This window comes from Dermochelys coriacea, chromosome 26, assembly GCF_009764565.3.
Source record: "Dermochelys coriacea isolate rDerCor1 chromosome 26, rDerCor1.pri.v4, whole genome shotgun sequence".
NCBI classification, from domain to species: domain Eukaryota; kingdom Metazoa; phylum Chordata; order Testudines; family Dermochelyidae; genus Dermochelys; species Dermochelys coriacea.
The window spans coordinates 7,474,501-7,494,232 of NC_050093.1; the positions used below are offsets into that span (position 1 = coordinate 7,474,501).

At 43.3% G+C, this 19,732-nt stretch overlaps 1 protein-coding gene across 3 annotated transcripts in view; it reads left to right on the forward strand.

The window, feature by feature from the left end:
• The window catches only part of DOCK5 (dedicator of cytokinesis 5), a 135,890-nt gene that overhangs the window by 25,718 nt on the left and 90,440 nt on the right, over positions 1-19,732 (forward strand). For all 3 annotated transcript variants that reach the window (XR_006277089.1, XM_038384661.2, XM_043502956.1), the window contains exons 2-5: positions 3,694-3,777; positions 13,287-13,327; positions 18,093-18,148; positions 18,801-18,897. Coding sequence is in view for 2 of the 3 variants with exons in the window: in XM_038384661.2 (XP_038240589.1) it covers positions 3,694-3,777; positions 13,287-13,327; positions 18,093-18,148; positions 18,801-18,897 (278 nt within the window). In the remaining variant the exon portion in view is untranslated. The remainder of the gene's footprint in view (positions 1-3,693; positions 3,778-13,286; positions 13,328-18,092; positions 18,149-18,800; positions 18,898-19,732) is intronic.

Here is a 19,732-nt window from a genome sequence, read left to right on the forward strand (position 1 = left end):
TCTTAGTCTTTATAACTACAGTTGCTGCTGTTGGTCATAAAATTATTCATTGTCCTCTTAAATCCAGATGCAGTGTTTGCCCCTTTGACCTTCCCTGTTAATGAATTCCACAGGCTGGCTACAAATTGCTGAAAAAGTATTGTCTTAAATTTACCTGCTGTTAATCAAATCTGGTGACCTCCTTAGTCTCATGTAAATGAAACAAAGTGATGCATTGCTAAGAATTATACTCAAAGAATGTGATTGTTAGAACAAGCCCAATTTCTCTCTCTCTAATGGCTAATACTTTCCTTCTGTGTCTTTCAGCTCAGATTAAATTTTCTAGACTTCAAGGTTAGTTCTGCACAACCATTTTCTTTAGAGAAAACAAAGGAAAAGAACAGCTCTTCTAAGCTTCCAAGTTCCATAGAGGAGAGAACACAACTGAGGCTTACTCATAAGAAAGGCAAATTTAACTTCAAATATTACTGCAGTTTTGAGGGCACACGTTAATGCACTTTTAAGTTGTACATGAAGGATTTTTATGTCTTCATGCCAGGAACATGTTTATTTGGTAGGTGCAGATAACTTTTTCTTGTAAGCCCCCTAAAGGTCAGTTTAAACACACACAATAAAAAGTGCAAACAGCTTAAATAGCTGTAGATGGCCTATCTTGGATGCGGCTGGCTCCAAAGAGTAAGACGCACGCAGTTGCAAACAGTAAAGCTCCCAGGGAAAATATGCCAGCGATTTGTCTTTCGTAACTTTGCACATAAGAGTTGGGTAGGAGATCTTATATACAGTGACTCTGTGTTCTTGTTTAATTCGATCGAGCAAAACAAGATACTGTTTATCTTGCCTATCTTTGATGAATAGTGGCAGAAGTATGTTTCTTCTGCTCAAGGCCATTACCTGTGGGGGTTCGAAACATTCGCCCTTTATGGAAGGAGTCTTGCTGTCCCCTCCCCACCACACCCCCCGGTATGCTCTTTAATGTTGAAACTTAATTCCAACCAAACCTTAAAAAGAAGGTTTCAGAGTAGCAGCCGTGTTAGTCTGTATTCGCAAAAAGAAAAGGAGTACTTATGGCACCTTAGAGACTAACAAATTTATTAGAGCATCAGCTTTCGTGAGCTACAGCTCACTTCATCGGATGCATTTGGTGGAAAAAACAACAACAACAACAAAAAACCGGAAGGATTGTGTTCTGTTACACGCTCAACATCTCTGACTGTTTTAGTGGAAGCTAAAGCAGTTTCTTATGGAGAAATAGTGACTTGCATTTATATTGTGCTTTTTAATTCCACAGAAGCCTGAAGTACTTACAAGCTATATGTAGCAATCACTTCACCCCCTTCACTGAAAAGCAGCCACCTTTGAGGTAGAACATTGCACAACATTAAACAGTGTTTTAAGACGGAGAGCGAAGTAGCATCCAGTTAAACCACAAGAGGAATTTCAGCTGGTAGAATATAATTAGACAAGTTAGAATTTGGCCAGGATGCCCGGGGTTTAATCTTCTAATTTTGCGAAAGAGCTGTGGGATTGTTAATGAGCACAGACTGTTTGATGCTTGGTTTTACATCACATCTGAAGAATGGCACCTCCAGTAGCCCTGTGCCCTCTAGCACTGCCTACTGAGACTTCTGTTCAGAAGTGATTCATGAGCAAGAGTTCTGTTCACCTGAGTCATCTGCACCACTTCCTGCTGCACCTTGGGGTTCTTTTGAGCTGTCCCATCCAAGTAATGGCCTGGCCCAATCCTTCCTAGCTTTAGTGATCTGGCAGATTTCCTGCAATGGACAGCAGGCAGTTCCTTTAGTCAGGGTCGTACACGGCACTTTTATGAAAACTTTCAGAAGTACTTGGTCTATTGGCCTGGTCCCCCCCTCCCACACCCCAAACCCCTCATTTCTGGCCCTGTGCCAACATCTGCACCCCCCCATTCAGAGCCCTAATCCCCTCCTGCACCCCAACACCCTGCCCCAGCCCAGTGAAAGTGAGTGAGGGTTGGGGAGAGCGAGCCATTGATGGAGGGGGAATGTAGGGAGTGGGGGGTGGGGCCTTAGGGCAGGTATGGGGCAGTGGGAGGGGCTTCAGGGAAGGGGCAGGGCTAGGATGTTTGGTTTTGTGCGATTAGAAAGTTGGCAACCCTATGCAGTAGGTCAGACTGGGATGATCCCTTTGTATCTATGATTCTTTGCGGGGGGGGGGGGGGGGCTTAGTCAGTCATCTCCCCCAGTAATGCATTCATTGGAGTTGCACCCAGTGTGAGTTTGGTCCATTATCGATCAACACTAACAAAGCAGCCTAAGAAAATAAATGTTTATGAACAAATGCCTATTTTAGGCGCTGAAGGAAATTCACATAACCTGCCCACTCATTGCTGCGTTATTTGTAGCTCTGCAGGATTTTAAAGTAAGTTAGTGCGTGATATAATTTCCGGTGTGGTAAGCCACAGTCATTTGTTTGTATTGGCTTCAAGTCAGGAAGTAATATACTTCGCCCTGCTGGAAATGATAGGCATTTGATGTTGTCAATTTCCTGATGCAGCAATTGAAGATTTTTTTTTTTTAATTATGTTCAAAGGGCGCCCTTCACATACAAACCCTCTGAAGTAGGAGCCACTTCGCTAGAGTCAGCTGGTAACATTTGCCAACTTAATGTCCCTCCTTGAAAATGCAGTGTACTTCCCTCCTACTGCTTCTGTACTTCACCTCTGCAGTTCCTTAGGGAGTGGCTCGCAAAGAGACAACTGACATCTAAATATGCCCTCGCTGCTCTGAGTGTCAAGTCTCAGATAAATGAGAAAGCTGCACTGGTATAACTTAAGGTGTGAATTTAAACCGGTGTAGTTTAAAATGATGTAAAAGGCTGTTTGTGCGTGCTTATTTTGGTCGGTTAAAAGCCAATTCAAGTCACAATAGTGCAGCTTTCTAGTCTAGCCAAGACCCATCCTGACGGCTTTTCCCAAGTACAGTGCTAACTCTAGAAGGCTGCTGAGCAAGACGAATGTAGCGACTGCCAGCTTGGGGTCTGATCCTGTTCCCATTGAAACTCAGTGACGGCATTTGCATTGGCGTTGCTTTAGTTAGAGATGTAGCGCATGGTGAATCACAAGCTTGCTTGTTAACGTGTTCCCTACTCAAGACACCAGTAACACTCAGTCATGCCAAAGATGTGCCGGATCACTTGGTAGCAGCCACGCTCTGTGGCAACAGGCCCAGACAACTAATATGGAGCATTAGAATTGCCCCTGAAATGGAAAATCTTTGTCTTGCATGTGCTTGACGAAGTTGCTCTCCCACCAGCTTTCTGAATGGTTAGTAAAGAAGGGCTTTTGTCTTATAATTGGTCCAGGACCAATGTTTGTGTAGCGACTTCCCTTCCCCTGCCTGAGTCATTAGCAGGGTTTGAACGCAGGACCTTTAGCATCACAGCACGGAGCTCTTCCACCCCAGGTAGCTGCTAACAAGTTAGTATGTTCTTATTCTTGAGCAGACGTGCTGCGGGAGGGAGATGTGACACACACATTCCCAGTCTGTTATGCTCCGAATAGCTACTAGTCAGTAAAATCATTTTCAGTACCCTTCCAAAGGGTTTGGCTGGTTGCAAGACATCAGATTGCAACATCTGGTTATCTTCATGCTCTCTTGCTCTGCTTCACTTCCCACATGATTATATATTTTTTTTCTCTCTCTCCCCCACTTCTAGCAATCTACAATTATGAGGCTGCCCAAGATGTGGAGCTCTCCTTGCAGGTTGGTGATACGGTTCACATTTTGGAGATGTATGAAGGTAAGTCCAAGACCACCACCTCTCTATTTGGTAAAAGTTTAAATATCTGAAACAAGTTTTTTAAAATGATATCCCCCAAAACTAGAAAATTTCAATAAAAACTTTAGGGAAAATGATTTTTGTTTTGTTTTGTTGCTTCTGAAATTGTTTGTGGAAAGTATTTACCACTTTGTGACCAGCTCTAGTAGGATACAAAGCTTGGATCCAGATGCAAACTTCCAGTTAAAGTCTGGTGGTGTTCGGCCCATTAAAAAGGTGAGACAGTTTTGAAGTTTGCATCCAGACTTGCCCAATTTGAAGAAGCTTGTCGCAGGCTTGTCTCTAGTTTTGAAGGCGTATAAGTTGTTCTCAACTCATGAAATACAAGGCCTATTTCTTGTTTTGGCATGCGAGCGTTCTTCATGTGCTACATATTTCTCTAAATTAAATGTCTTTGTGTGTAATGTGTGGTGATGTTTGGGAAAGTTCCTGTGTAATAATGGCGCTTTCTTACTCCAAATCTCGTTTTCCTGTCTCTCTCTGATTATATCTGCCTGCCATATTGACACATGCAAAGAATTTTACACATTCGGATCCCGGAGAGCTAGCGAATATGAATGCAAGCTAGATTCTGTTCTGCCTCAGACATCAGCAAACGAAGGCCTTATCTACATGGGACATTACTGAATGGCACCCAAGTGTGCTGTAAATTCACACCCTGGCTTGCCGATCAGTAACATCCTGTGTAGACAAGCTCTGAGTTCCAGTCACAAGATCTTTCTTATCAGTCGGATGATGTCATGGATTGTGAGACCTAAGGTGCTCTTTTCAGATCTGCCAGTTTAGAAAAATCACCATTTTTTGATTTGTAAACTGAACTGAGACACCTTGAGGGAGAAGAGTTCCAGAACCCCAGAATATATTTGTCACTTTATGAAGCATAACTGCCTCGTTAACTATACTGCTGAACTGATTATCTAGGCTAGTGATTCTCAATCCATGGCCACTTGCGGACCTATCAGCACACAGCTGTGGCCCATGTGACATCCTCAGGGCCATACGGGCAGTATATATATTACGTGGGCTGTATCCACACTGCACACAGCAAGTTGCATATGCAGCCCACAATGGTAAATCGGTTGAGAACCACTCATGTAGGTTATTTTATTACTCCTATCACCATAGTAGCTGAGCTCCTTGTGTTGTTATGCCATACTTGCTGGATATTTGTCCCTTTTAAATACAAGGACGTTATGTACAGCACATCATTAGCTATTAAAAACTGCTTTAAAAACAGGCGCAAATGAAAATTAACACTTAGATCTTGTGGATTTAGCTGTTAAACTGGGCTGTCTAATACTCTTCTGCTGGGAACAGAATACAGCCAGCTATATTCTGGGAAGAGTACAGTACCCATATCTCAATTTTATGATATCCCTGTTCTCTCCAAAAGGCCTTTCGTGAATATAAATTGTCATCAAACTTCCACAAACAGCATCTATTAGAGGGCAGGAGCATGTACAAGTTCCCTGCTTTGGTATCTCCATTGAGCAGGGCAAGTTGCTTGCTCAGCAATTTGCTGTTAGTGAGTTGGTCTCTTTCCACTTCTTTGACCTTGACGCTGGAGACAGCCAGCCAGATCTTGCATGTCAAAGCAGATTATACTGCTGATGTGTATGTTTACAGTGATGTGTGTGGTAGTGGAGGAGTGTGTTTGTAAGAGAGAGTTTAATCATCACTAGAGCCAACATAGGAGCTGATTTTGCAAAGAGGAGAGAGAGAGAGGCTCAAAGTTAAAAACAGCCTTTTTTTGTGAAGCTGGATGTATCCTGAATTTACCAGAAAATAGCATTTTTACATGGTGGTTCAGTTTCCTCCTTAGCCAGCCGTTAGCAGAGTAGAGTAAATTCGTCCTCATGTTGTCTGCCATCTGCCTGAAACTCCACCATCAGGAATTTAAATTCAGAGTGGATTGCAAGTTCTTTGCAATAGGACTTTTTGTTCTGTATTTGTACAGTGCCTAGCAAAATGGGATCCTGATCCATGACTGGTGCTGCTAGGTGCTATGGGAACACAAATAATAATTTTATTGGAAAGACGGAGGGAAATCAGGCAAGGCATTTGTGAATTATAAAGGTTCCAAAAAGGGTGGGGGGTGCAGGTGGCTCTTGGGGAATTCTCTTATAGATGTGGGTACCTCCTCCTGCCTTCAGCTTCCCCTCTGCCCCCCAAAAAGAGGTTTCAACATAGAAACTCCAAATTTTCTTTTTTGTCTTTTGCTGTGGACACTCTTGCATGTCTGTGTTTCCTTTCTCTCGTGACCTCAGCTTTGGGTGTCCTCGTTTCCAGATGTGTGTGGGTTGTTCTTTTGAGAACAACAGCGTTCTCGCAAGAAATGTCTTTATTCCTCCTATGTTAATGCAGCATCTGTACAAGCTGAACTCCAGCTTAACAAAGGCTTTTTTTGGGTCTGAAAATCACTAGGTTTATATAGGCGCACAAGTCTCAAGTTCTGTTTTACCAGGATGATGGCTTCCCCAGAAAGGAAGCTCTGTCCTATAAAGTTTTTTCTCTGGGACATATTAGTTACACCTCCAGTTTCCATCTGAAGGGTTACTCTGAATCATGCAGAGGAGTGACTTGAACCTGGCTTTCCCACATCCCAGTTGAGTGCCCTACCCCTAGACTACAGAGTCAGTTTCTTTTTCTGGCCCAGTGAATATTCAATTATTTATACAAAGTGGAACATCTCCAACACAAGAGATTGAGAGAGAGTCAGAGAAAATCTCTACAGGCTGCTGGTTATGGCATTCACTGGAGATTTGAGAGACTCAAGTTCAAGTCCCTCAATCCTGTTTTTTTGCGCACGCACACAATTTTTTTTGTTGAAAAAATCTTAGTTTTGCTCCGCTTCGGAACGGAAACAAATGTTGAAACCCTGGCATTTTTCATTAAATGGAATTCTTGTTTTCCGGCCAGCCCTGGTGAGGACTTAGGCTGCGTTACCAAGATGAACACAGGGCAATTTTACCTGCAGATGTCTTTCTCCCGCTCCTCACATCTAGAAAGATGCCTCATATTTACTCCTAATGTTGGTGTCCCCGTCCCCCCGTTTAAGGGATTGGAGCAGGGCTGTATTCTCTCCTTCTCTGTGTGCAGTGAAGGAGTCTCGGTGTATTGGGCAACCGTAGCTTGAGAGTTCTTTGTATTCTCCGTGTGCCTGGCTCCGCTCCGATGGAAAGAGCTGAAATGCACAGTTTGTTCCCGAGCTGCAAGACAGAAAGGTTGAAGCTCTCACTTGGCTTCTTTGTATAACAATAAATGTTATCTTAATCTCAGCTGGCGGGAGAGCTCCGAAGTCATAACACTGACAGAGCTAAACAAGTCTAGATTGGAGGAGGCCCATGAAAAAGACAGGGAGCTATGAAATGAACCGGAGGGCAATTATCTCAGACCAGAGGGCCTAGGTGCTATTTCCCCTGTGCAGAAGGCCTATACAGTAAGGCCCTATTTATTAAGCTCTGCTTGAGAAGGCCAAATGGTGGATAAGGCTTTGTGAGGGATTGGTTGAATTTCACCCACAAGAGACAAGTCATGGCCTGTCATTTAAAAAAAGAGGATGGAAACTCATAAATGAGCCAGAATCTCTAGCTGGGAGTTATCAGTTCTCTGTAAAATTCCCTGCACTGGGAAAATTCCCTCAAGGGGCAATTGACCCTAAAGAAAGGTCCAGCTACCAGAGTGATAGGTAAAATCTAAGGTCAGGCCTGCCGTCCGAGGAGGGCAAAGGGGCAATTGCCTAGGGGCCTGGGCTATTTAAGAGGGTCTGGGGGCCCCTGGTCACCGCCGCTGCTGCAGTAGTGGAAGCAGCTGGGAGCCTGGGCCCTTTTAAATCGCCCAGGTGGGCCACAGGGCACATGGGAGATGGAGACTGCCCTGGGCCCTGCGCTTTGGGGGGTCCCATGGGCCGGCGTGGGAGGTCCCTGAAGTGACGGATTTGTCACTTCTGCCCCGGGCTCTGCCCCCGCCCCCCCTCGGGACGGCCCTGGCCCTGGGGCCCAGAATTTCCGTCGGTGGGCCTGGCTAAGGTAGAGTAGTTACAGTGTGATTTCCCTCCCTCTGAGTTTTCCTGTGGGAGAGGGCCGTGTTAAATTGTAGGTAGGACTCCCCTGGAAGTTGGCATAAACCCAAGCTAATCCCAGCCCCCTATCTAGACGGTAAAGCAAAATCTCTGGCCTACCTCCACTTGTTTAGTGCCATTCATGCCTTTAGGATCTGCACGTAGGACCCCAGAATAGCCTGGTGGTTTGGGCACTTACCTGGGTTGCAGGAAAACCCGGTTTAACTTCCTCCTCTGAATTAGGCAGAGTCCTGTGTGTTTTCCCCAGTCACCAGGTCATCAGCTATCCTGGATGGGTGTCTTTCTTTGGAACAACGTAAAGGTCATGGTGGATTCTGCATTATTTTTTTTTTAATCCAGATTGGATGCTTTTCTATATACATGGTCTAGGAGTTATTGTGAGGAAGTTCTGTGGCCTGTCCTGCACAGGAGGTCAGGCTGGATGATCACAGCAGTCCCTTCTGGCCTTGAAAACGCTGAATCCTGGAGGCAAAGTCCGTTGGAGTTGATGGAAAGTCCCCTGTTGACTTCACTGACCTTTGGATGAGGGCCTTATAATCCAGCTTTGTGGTTTGTGTTCTTTCCCCCTTTACTAAATGGGTGTATGAAATAACAATTTAGAAGTCCCAATTATGGCCATAGTGGGTGGGCCTGGGTTATTGTGAAGGGTTCCTATTTCCTACAGTGGTAGAATCCAGCTGGAAGGTCAGAGTAATACCATCTCAGATTGCTGGGCTAGGTTGTGGCCTTGTCCACGGTGGGGGTTTTGTCCAGTTACAGGCACCGGAATAGCACACACGGAATAGTACAAAAGTGATGGTCGTTACCTTGGCTGATATACCGGGGGTTGAACCAGGGACCTCAAGAGCTGATACAGCTTGAACTAAGGGGCCCAGACTGTCTAGGCAGGAGCTGTAACAGACTGGATCAGCAAAGAGGGGGACCTGCAATGCACCCTTACCAGTGGGTTATGTAATCCCCTAATGTAGGCAGGACACTATTTATTGAAACTGAAATAATGCAAATTGTGGCTTATAGCAGCTTGGGCCATCTACACTAGAGGTTTGCCCTGGTGAAGCTACACAATTGGCTGCAGTCAGGGCAGATCCTCTGCATAGATAAGGTCTAAATCGTTGCCAGCGGTTGCTTCGTTGCCTATGGTGAGATGAATCTTAAAGGCCTTCTGTTGTGCCTTGCTCTGCCTATAAGCAGGATTTAGCGCAGGATGGTTTATTCATTAAATATGAAACATCTGGTCAGAGTCAGTCTCCTTAGAATTTCCTTCCTTTTAAAGGAAACACACAGGCTGCCATCTTTGAAATGTGCATGGTAGACAGTCTCGGGGTCTGGGATTTAGCACTTCATTGTAAATCGTGAAAAAGATTTTTCTTGGTTGTTCCATCTGGGTGATCTGGCCACACAAGCGTGCGTGCTCTTTTTGTTGAACAACCTGCTCCCCCGATAACAAGACCAGGCAAAACCCAACCTGTTGTTTGCCAAATGTTGGCTGGTAGAAGTTTTTAATTGGGGAAATGTGCTTTACGCTGCATAATCCACTGAATGGCAATAAAAAGACACTGCTTTATATGTGCATCCTAACGCTGCCCCCTGAGTGAACTGTGCCTGTAGAACTTGTGCAGACTTCCTCAGAGTGAGATTTCACTTTAGCTCTGGGAATCTGTCCTAAGAGGGGCGCAAATTCCAATCCTGTTTGGAATCTCTTTTCGTGCCCGTAACTCTTACCAGCTGTGGAAAATGGCAAAAACAGGGATGGAAGGGGAAAGAGCGCTCACTTTTGGAGAGCTGGCCAAGGAAGCCTCATACAGGTGCAAATTATGTTGCACTGTCTGCTTCTGTCTCAGACATTACTTTGATTGCCACAGGTGAATGAAGGAATCCCCTTCTCACTGCAGTGCAGTGGCTCTCAGTGTGGTATACTGCAGTGAAAAGAAAGGATGGTCTTGTGGATAAGGAAGTGACCAGGGACTGAGGAGTTCTGGGTTCTATTCCCAACTCTGCCCCACTGTCTCTGTGTAACCTTGGGTGAGCCATTTACTCTGTGGGCTTCAGTTCCCCATCTGCAAAATGGGCATAGTAATACATTTCTCCTCTCTCCCCGCACTTTGCTTTGCTCGTGTAGTTTGTAAGCTCTTTGGGGCAATGACTGTGTCTGTATATGTATAGCAAAACTGAGTTCCAGTTCTGTTTTCGATCTCTTAAGTGCTACTGTTACACAAATAAACCTAAAATTACAAAAATAAACTTTTAGATGAGAGGTGTTATTAAAAAAAAAAAATCTCATGGCACTTTTTGTAAGAGTCAGGCTGTTAACCCCTGTATCCTGAAAATTTCAGCATTCTACCTCCTGAAATTTTCCAGTGGCATTTTCAACAGGGATGCCCTTATTTTTTTCAGCTTCTGTCATAAACTCCAAAATAGCACACAGCAATACCATGTAACAGCTGCTCTATCGCACCCCAGGGGTGGCTGCATTTCAGTGGTGGGTGACATGAGTCCAATATATCTCATTTTATTGTAGGGTCCTTTTTCCGGTTTTGGGAGAAAAGGCACTCTCTCTCTATAGAAAGTATTTTTATCTTAGTCAAATACAACTATCCAAATGAATAACACATGTCTGGGCAGAGAAAGTGTGTGTGAGAAAGAGAGAGAGAGAGACACTGATGTTCTCTCCTTTCCTTTTAGTTCTGGCATGAAAATCTTCCCTTTCATCCTAAAATTTATCCACTGTCATCCTTGCAAGGGAATAAACTTGAGGGAAACTCTTAACTAGTCTACTGTTTGTCTGAAGCTTCTAGACTTGTATTTGAAAAAAAAAAAAAAAAAGAAACAGCTAAAATGACCATTGCCACGAGCACTTGTTCACTGCAAATGATGAATAAAGTTATTTTATGCAGTGTCGTTGTAGCCATGTTGATCCCAGGATATTAGAGATACCTGGCATTTTGCTGTGATGCTGGGAGTTCCTTTCCCAGGCCTGAAGAAGAGCTCTGTGTGGCTCCAAAGCTTGGCACTCTCAACAACAGACGTTGGTCCAAAAAGAGATTACCTCACCCACCTTGTCTCTTGAGTAATGTTATTGAAAGTTAGAATAGAATTCTGAAAAAATCAGAGGATTCATTGGTTCCAAGGATGAGTGGAGAGCATGAAGAAGTGCTGGAATATAGCTTTATATAATACTTATATGTAACACAACCCTTTCATTCTATGGTTTCAAAGTGCTTTAGAATGGTGGCTTGATATCACTGTGATGTGCGTTGTACAGATGGAGAAACTGAGACATGGAGAGGTTAAGGACTTGAGCCAGAGCAAACTGGAGTTGCTGGAAAGATTCTCATTGAGTTCACTGGTCTTTGGCTCAGGCCATAAATAGCTTGCACTAGGCCATTCAGTTAGTTATTGACAAAGCTAAGAATAGAACCTAAATCTCCTCATTCCCAATCCAGTACTTTATCCATTGGACCATGCTTAATCTATAATCCTGTTTTTATGCAGTGGAAGGAGTGGTACCTTGCCCCACGCCCCCCAGAGCTTCTGGAATCAGAGGATTTTGTAACCAAGCTTGACTGATCTTATAATTACTAAAGAAATGGGCCAGACTTGCAAAATCTGGACTTCTCTAAAGTTTGGGGGTGGGGACAGGGTGAGCACATCCAGGATTTTGGCTGGGACTTATCTCTGCCAAGTGTAAAAATGCTTCCACAAAAGCTTTTCACCCCTCTTCCCTTTGTTTTGCCACCTACTAATCCCCCACCCTCGTGTTGATCTCTTTGCTAGCTTTGTTATCTGTACGTATGGAGTGTAAGCTCCATGGGGCAATGACTTTGTCTGCACTGATGCTTCTGAGCACCACTTATGCCCTGTAAATAAGAAATACCGCTCCAGCTCCAGCCACATTTGTGTGTAACTTTTAAATGTCAATGCAAGCAACAAGCAAACCAAACCAAACAAACAAAATGCCCCAGAGCTGTGTGTCACGAAAGTTATTTAAGATGAGAGCTGAGGAAGCATAATCTCTTGACCTTTGGAATAGTTATTTTAGGGGCAAAGTAGCATTAAGAAAAATGCAAATTTGCCCATCGTATTGCAGAAATGTGAAGCTGGAGACAATGTTTGCAGGTCAGCGTTTTTAAAATAAACCCAGTTCGGTAATTGAAAAGACACTGTTGCTGTTTGTATTACATTAGCTCCTAGCACTCACCACAAATGGACAGGACAAAGGGTGGGAGACAGAAAATACGAGTATTTCCAGTTGGGGAACCGGCACACAGTGTGAAATGATTTGCCCAAGACATCTGTGTTAGAGCTTGGCATAGAACCCAGATCTCCTGAATCTCAAGCCAGTACTTTAACCACAAGACTGTCCTTCCTCTGCCGTGATTTAAATTTCACGCTTGCTAAGTAAGGCTCACTTGAGAGCTGCAGGAGAAAATACACTTATTCATTCATACCCTTGCCGTCCCGTCACCTTGAAATTTAAAATGTTGGCTGAAGCCCAAGTTCTAAAGAGGGAAGAAATGTTCTTCTAAAAGTGATATACTTCTGGTCTGCAAAAACCACAGCTATTACTCTGTAAGTGATACTTCCCTGGAGCTTGTCACAAAGGGAGTAAATAGGAATAATATTTCTATCTAGGGCAAATAATTTGCTGTTGTTTTTTTTCCTTCCTCTCATAAAAGTAAAGACTCTTTACTAATTTCTCTTGCAGCCTTCCTTCACAGAAGGATTTCACATTGGTTCATGGGCAGCAAGGAGAGGAATGTGTAAACACAAGACTCAAGCATCATCTAGATAGAGAACTGGGTTTACACCCATGTGAGAAGAAGGATGGTGTTCAGGTTAAGGCTGGGGAGTTGACATTAAAAGATTCAGTTCCCAGCTCTGCCACAGACTTTGTATGTGACCTTAGGGATGTCATTTTATCTCTCTGCCTGTTCCCCATCTGTAAAATGGGCATAATAATACTTGTGTTTTCTATCCCTTTATCTGTCTAGTCTCTTTAGACTGTCAGGTCTGCGGGGCAAGGAATCTTTTTTGCTACGTTTATGTACAGCCGCTAGCACAAAGGGGCCCCAATCTCAGTTGGGGATCTGGGTGCTACCATAATAGAAATAATAAGTACTGCAACTGCTGAAGCACAATTTCAGCTAAAGGAGCAGGCCCACTGTGTCATTTCATAGTAGGAAAAGCCACTTTTTCAAGCTCCGCCTTATTTTAGGGCTCATTCCCACTGGCCTTGTTCTCACTGCTGGTACCGTTGGTGTCAATGGGACATCTGAAGTGAGCAAAGCCAGCAGGATTATATGTGGTAAGAAGAACATGTGTTGCTAATACTTTGCATGTTTAATTCCTGTATGTGAAGAGTCATGGTATTTCTGTTGTTCCTTGGCAGGTTGGTACAGAGGATACACCCTCAGGAATAAATCGAAAAAGGTACAACATTATGTTTTTCAATAATAGTTATTTTTATATGTTAAATTTTGCCAGGCCCTGTCCAGCGCTGTAATGCGCTGTATTCCTGTGGTCATTTCTACCTTAGTACGCTGAATACTTCCTGATTTGGGATATTCTTTTCTCTAATAACAACAGTGAATAGCCAGGAGCCAAATGTTTGAGAATCATTAACTTGGCAGAATATACGGTGGATGCATTTGAAAGGGTCATTGCCGCTCTTACAGGTATCACTGGTCCTACCTGTACTTCCCATTTTAAACATAGGGAATACTGCCTGAGCTGGGAGAATCAACCTTTAAGTATGCCCGCTATATAACAAGCCCACTGTTTAGTTATTGAGTCCTGTACCTGCCTTCTAACATTGGCTGCCTATGAGAATGGGTGACCCTCAAAAGGTTCAGGGTTCAGAGTTCCAATAAGCATCCGTTTGCAAAACTAGTGTTGGAAATCTCACTAGAACATGGTTTCCCATGAGAATCCCAGCACTGTTGCTCCTGCTCCCATTTGGAATTACTGTAAGAGTGGCCTCTTTCATTTCCACTTGGGACTACAAGTGCAGAAATACCATGAAAGTAAAGTAAGATTTAATCACACCCCGAGGAGCAATTTTCTATGAAAGGATGGAATTTTTAGGTGGGTGAGTTCTTGTTTTATTCCCAATGAATTCTTCCGTCCATAGTTGTAAGCGCCAGTTGCAGTCCTGCAGTTCTTTCTACCTGACAAATTCTATGACTCAATATGAAATGTTAATTATTCTTGCAGTTAGGACAAATTAACATGGCTGATTAAAATCTGTAAGATCTCAAAGCATATCACAAACACAGGAAGTAACCTTTTAGCGGCACCTACTGGGTGTGACTTTTCAAAGGTGTCACAGTAAATAGGGGGCAGAGCTGAGATTAGATCCCCAGGAGTCTTGACTCACATTCCACTGTCCTATCCGGTAGACAATGCTGCACTTAAATTCTAAGGCCCATGTATATTTTTGCTGCGAGTAAGCAATAAGCATCAGTCACACTGTAGAACCTCAGAGTTACGAACACCTTGGGAATGGAGGTTGTTCGTAACTCTGGACTAAACCTTATGGGTGTTCTTTCAAAAGTTTACAACTGAACATTGACTCAATATAGCTTTGAAACTTTACTATGCAGAAGAAAAATGCTACTTTTAACTAAACAAGTACAGAAACAGTTTCCTTACCTTGTAAAACCTTCTTTTTTAAAATGTTCATATTGGTTTTTTAGTAGTTTACATTTAACACTGTACTGTACTGTATTGCTTCTGTGTGTGGGTGGGCGGGCGGGCGGGCGGGCGGAGGGGTCATCTCTGCTGCTGCCTGATTGGGTACTTCTTGTTCCAAATAGGTGTCTGGTTGACCGGCCAGTTTGGTTGGTGTTCGTAACTCTGAGGTTCTCCTGTAGGTGTTGTTACGGGGATTAGATTTGTTTGCTTTACTTGAAACTTTAAATTAACCATGAGCATTTTTATTTGACTGCTGTAGAGAGAAACGAAACTTTGATGCTGAAAGCCCATCATGGGCTTCATTCTGCAAAGTGGTGCGCAGTCTACCACTCCACTCTCACTGACTTTAGCCAGTGTTGCAAATCCTCACACCTTTCAGTTAGAAACTCCCCTGCATTCAGAAGGGGGGAAAAAAGACCAGGAGCCAAAGCAAATTGCTCTGGATTCTATTTATCTTTGGACAGCCATTCATCAGCATACCTGAAACCCTTTTTTTAAACTGCTCTGCTTTTCCTTTTGACTCCAGCTTTCTGGGGAAATCAATGTGAAAACACTATTTTAATGGAAATTTAGATGTCATTTATTACTCGGCCTTGTTATTTGGCGTGAGGATAAAATTTGGTTGGGCTGCAAATTGAAGAAGCAAAGAGCAACTCTGCTGCCAATTATTGATCTGAGAGGGATATATAGGCGGCAGGAGAATCCTGACATTTTTATGAAACCAGCCGGGCTGCTATTGAGAAAGCGGAAACTGAGTTAAGTGGAAATGGGAGGTAAATCAAAAATTCAGCTGCAGTTTTCATTTTATATGCTTCATGAAAGCTTGCTTTAAAAAAAATCCAATTCCTGTGGAACATTTGGTATTTATTGTCCAGACAGAGGGGCCCAGTGGAGGTGGGAATGGTCAGCAGCTAGCAAGATCAAGCCTATGCTGAATATTTGATATGTAGCATCATAGAGTTTAAGGCTAGAAGGGACCACCAGGTCTGTCAGAGGTCAGCCACACCACCTGGCACCTGCACACTAATCTCAGCAAAACTGAAATGAGACCAAAGTATGACAATCCACAGGAGACTAGGCTGTTACGTGCTACAAACAGAGAATAGGAGGACCGAGGTGTATCAGTGCTGGAGGCCCATGCAATGGCAGGGGAATGATTAAGTAAGATAGACCCAGATATCCTGGCAAGTGACCTGCATCCACACGCTGCAGAAGAACATTAACTCCGCTCCCCCCCACCGCCAATCTGGGGGGAAATTTCTTCTGGACCTCACATCTGATGATCAGTTAGACTGAGTATGGGAGCAAAAGGCAGGCAGATAAGTATCGCAGAGAGAGAAAGCTCCGTGCCACCTCAGACCTCTGGCCCAGTTGCATTATGATGAAATTAGCAGTATTGCCAGCAGCAAGCATACAAAAAACATGGGATCGGCTTAAAAATCGTAAATTAAAAAAAAAAAAGGGTTTGGTTCTTTTTCTTTGTCTTCTGGTTTGTGAGTCTTTAGAGTGCACTTGCTTCATATTTTCACGCTTTTCTTCACAACCACAAGGCCTAGAAACTTTTTTTGTTTTTTAAACGAAAGTTAGGATTCTCATGCAATCTCTTCCTGCAGCTGGGGCTTTAAGGAAATCATCAAATGTCCTGAGACTCATGATAAAAACCCAAGGCTTTTCATGGAATTAACTTTCTCTCACTGAAACATCCGCGTGTAAGAAAAGGCATGTGTAATTGACTCTTACAGTTGGCTTTATCGTCTTTAAATGGGCTTTGTTAGCAAAATCCCACCAGGTCAACAGTGGGGGTTTTATATGTTGATTCTGTAACCAGATGACACATTTAGGGTAGCATTTACCTGGACTCTCATTTCCTTGGTGTTGAATTAGGGCTAGTCGACACTGGCAACAAGCTGTCGCACCAGCACTTTAACATGGCTTGTGTGGTCATGGTGCAGCGCTGGGAGAGAGCACTCTTAAAAAAAAAAAAAAATCATCTCCACGAGGGGCATAGCTCCCAGCGCTGGTTTATTGTCTATACGGGCACTTTACAGTGCTGAAACTTGCAGCGCTTGGGGGTGGGAAGGGGGTGTTTTATCACACCCTGAGCAAGAAAGCTGCAGCGCTGTAAAGTGCCAGTGTAGACAAGCTCTTAATCACACAGTGAAACATCACTGGAATGAAGATTCATTTATTATCGTTTTTAGTGGAATTTAGTGGAGCCTCTGGCTGCGGAATCCTGTTCTTTTCCAGATGATCCTCTTCTGATTTCTCTTGGCTTATGACAACAGTGGTAACTTGAGCCACTGTTTATCAATGCCTCCAGGTCTACCCAACTATTGTAACCCATGCTATCTAGATTAAAGCTGACACAGATAGGCCTACTCAGGCTACAATCACGTATGCAATTGAGCTTAGTGTACAGTTAGTATCTCATAAATGGGAAATGCCTTTCAGTCATCATTTAGCCCTATAAGTTCTATATTTTCTTTGTTTAGGGCCTGCAAAGGCAGGGTTAGAGCACAGAAAAGGAAGGCAGGATTCCTAGGTTCTGTTCGCTGCATGACCATGAGCAGCCCACCTAGGCAGACTTTTTAAAAGTGTCTCCTAATTTTGGGAGCTTCTGCTTTTGGGTGCCCAGTTTGAGACTTCCGAGGGGTTTTTCCACAGAAGTATTGAGCACCCTCAGATCTCCTGGAAGTCAGCAGGAGCTGGTGGGCTTTTGAGTTTGGGCAGCCGAAAACTGAGGGTCCTAAAAATTAGTGGATACTCTTGAACTTTTTGGCCTTAACCTCTTGGTGTGTCAGTTTTTCCAATCTGTAAAATGAGGATAATGCCTACCTGGCCAGAGTGTCCTGAGGCTTGCTTAATGCTTGTAAAGCGCTTTGAGATCCTGGAATGAAAGGTGCTATAGAAGTGCAAAGTGTATATTATTAACCTGTTTTACTACACCAGGTAAACTTTCTGTTGTTATTAATCTATATATAAAACAGTTACGGGAGCTGATTCTAAGGGGTTCTTCCTTCTATATCTAGCACCAAAGAGGATTTACCTGAGGGAGATGGCCTTGAGGGGCACCAGATTGAGAATCAGGAATTCGTTACAGCCTTTGCCACTGAGTTGCTATATGACCTTGAGCGAGTGACTTAACCCCTCCCTCCCTCCATTTTACCCATCTTTGTAAAGCCATTTGAAAGCAACAGATCAAACTATCTATAAGTACACACTACTGTATTATTTATTTATTTATTATTATTGCCAGTTCGCTTTTCCTGGGATTTATTAAGTTGCTATTAGAGTTGACATAATACCAACATAAAAGAAGACGCACCGATCTCAGCATATATTGTACTAGAATTGTTTTTTTTTTATTTATTGAATTTTGGAAAAGTTTCTTTGACTTGTGCCCTGGAACTCAGCTGATCACATTCTTCTGTTTTTCCCCTCCTTGTTGCTGAATGATGTATCACATATTACAACATGATTTCCCTTTCTCTCTCTCTTTTAGGGCATCTTCCCCAAAACTTACATTCATTTAAAAGAGGCAACTGTGGAAGACAGAGGGTAGGTTGGAGACAATCTTGAGATGTCCTGTGGTTGGCAGACGTGATTGGATGCCGTTTCATAAAAGAGCTTACGTAATAGAGGTGCAGCTTGTCATACGGGCAGTCTGTGTTTTTGCATAGCAAGTGCTGTAAACCTCATGTAGACTCTTGGATCAGAATAATTTCTATTTTTGCCAAAATGTTGTACATCCCAAATTGGAAACATGCATAGAGACAAAATATCCCACTTACAAAGATAAGAGTGAAATCTGCTAGACATGTATATGGCAAAGCAGGTCACTCAACTTACATTTGGTTCTTCTGAGGACTCCTGTATTCGTGAAACACACACGCGACTCACAGCTAAGTGGCCATCAGAAGAGTGTGAATTCTTTCCTGTCCTGGAAAACATCTTAGAAAATCATTCCCAATCTAATTCTTACACTGGATTCTCTGATCAGTATGAATGGGGGCAACCAGCAGCAGCAATAGGAAGTGACTTTAGAAGGAATTTTTTAATCCATATAGTCATGTTAACATTGCAAGCTGTAATCCCTCCAACTGGAAAATTGTGACTAGAGCAGACGCGTCCGTTCAGCATTACATTTCTGAATCTGCCACCTTTTAATTTCATTACATGCCCCCTTGTGGTTTTTTTCCCCTCTCTCCAGACAACATGAAACAGTGATTCCAAGTGAACTGCCCCTTGTTCAAGAACTCACTTCCACACTGAGGGAGTGGGCAGTTATCTGGCACAAGCTGTATGTGGTGAGTATTTGCTTTTTTCCTTTGTTGGTGTTTGGTCCAGTGAGAGGAGAGGAAAGGGCAGGATCTCTACTCCACCCAGGACAGAGTGTTTAAACAGAAGTACGCAGAAGATTTTGAAAGGACCTCGCATATCTCCATCTTGTGCCTGTGCATCCAGCAGCTGATGTTCATTTTGAGCACATATGCTTTTTACGAACAGGGCCCCAGAGCTCAGTTCTGCCTGTAGGGTGGTTTTGTTCTGGGAATCAGCCCCATGTTATTCTAACATGTATTTTCCACTGACTGGTAGATCTTCCCATCTGATGTTTGCTAGTGTGATTTCCAGAGCTGCATACAGTTATGTGATTAGAAGCAAAATGGTAAAAGTGCTAGACCAGACGCAGGGGGCAGTGATTCAGGATTTCTGCTCTCTGTTGTCCTCCTAACTCATTGTGTGATCTTGAATGAGTCACTGATGCAGCAGAGCACATCAGCATGTGCACAAGCCCCATTGACTTCAGTTAATGAGTGAGTTAAGCGCTCGTCGAATCATGGCCGATAATTTCCCTATGCTTCCATTGCTCAATCGATAAAATGAGCAGAATATTGAACTAACTCAGGTATATTGAGACTTAGTATTTGCAAAGCATTTGGAACTTGTACATTGCCTTGTACCTAAAAATCTCTCAGGATCATTGTTATAATAAGGAGCTGAAGGAGGAGTAGTGACTTATTGCTGTTTAAAAGGTGACTGAGCAAAGGTTAGGTCTTGTAGGACTAAGGTTCTATTTACTCTACAAAACGGTATTGCTCTTGAATAATTGAGTTAGAAGACATGACCTGCACCATGGTCAGA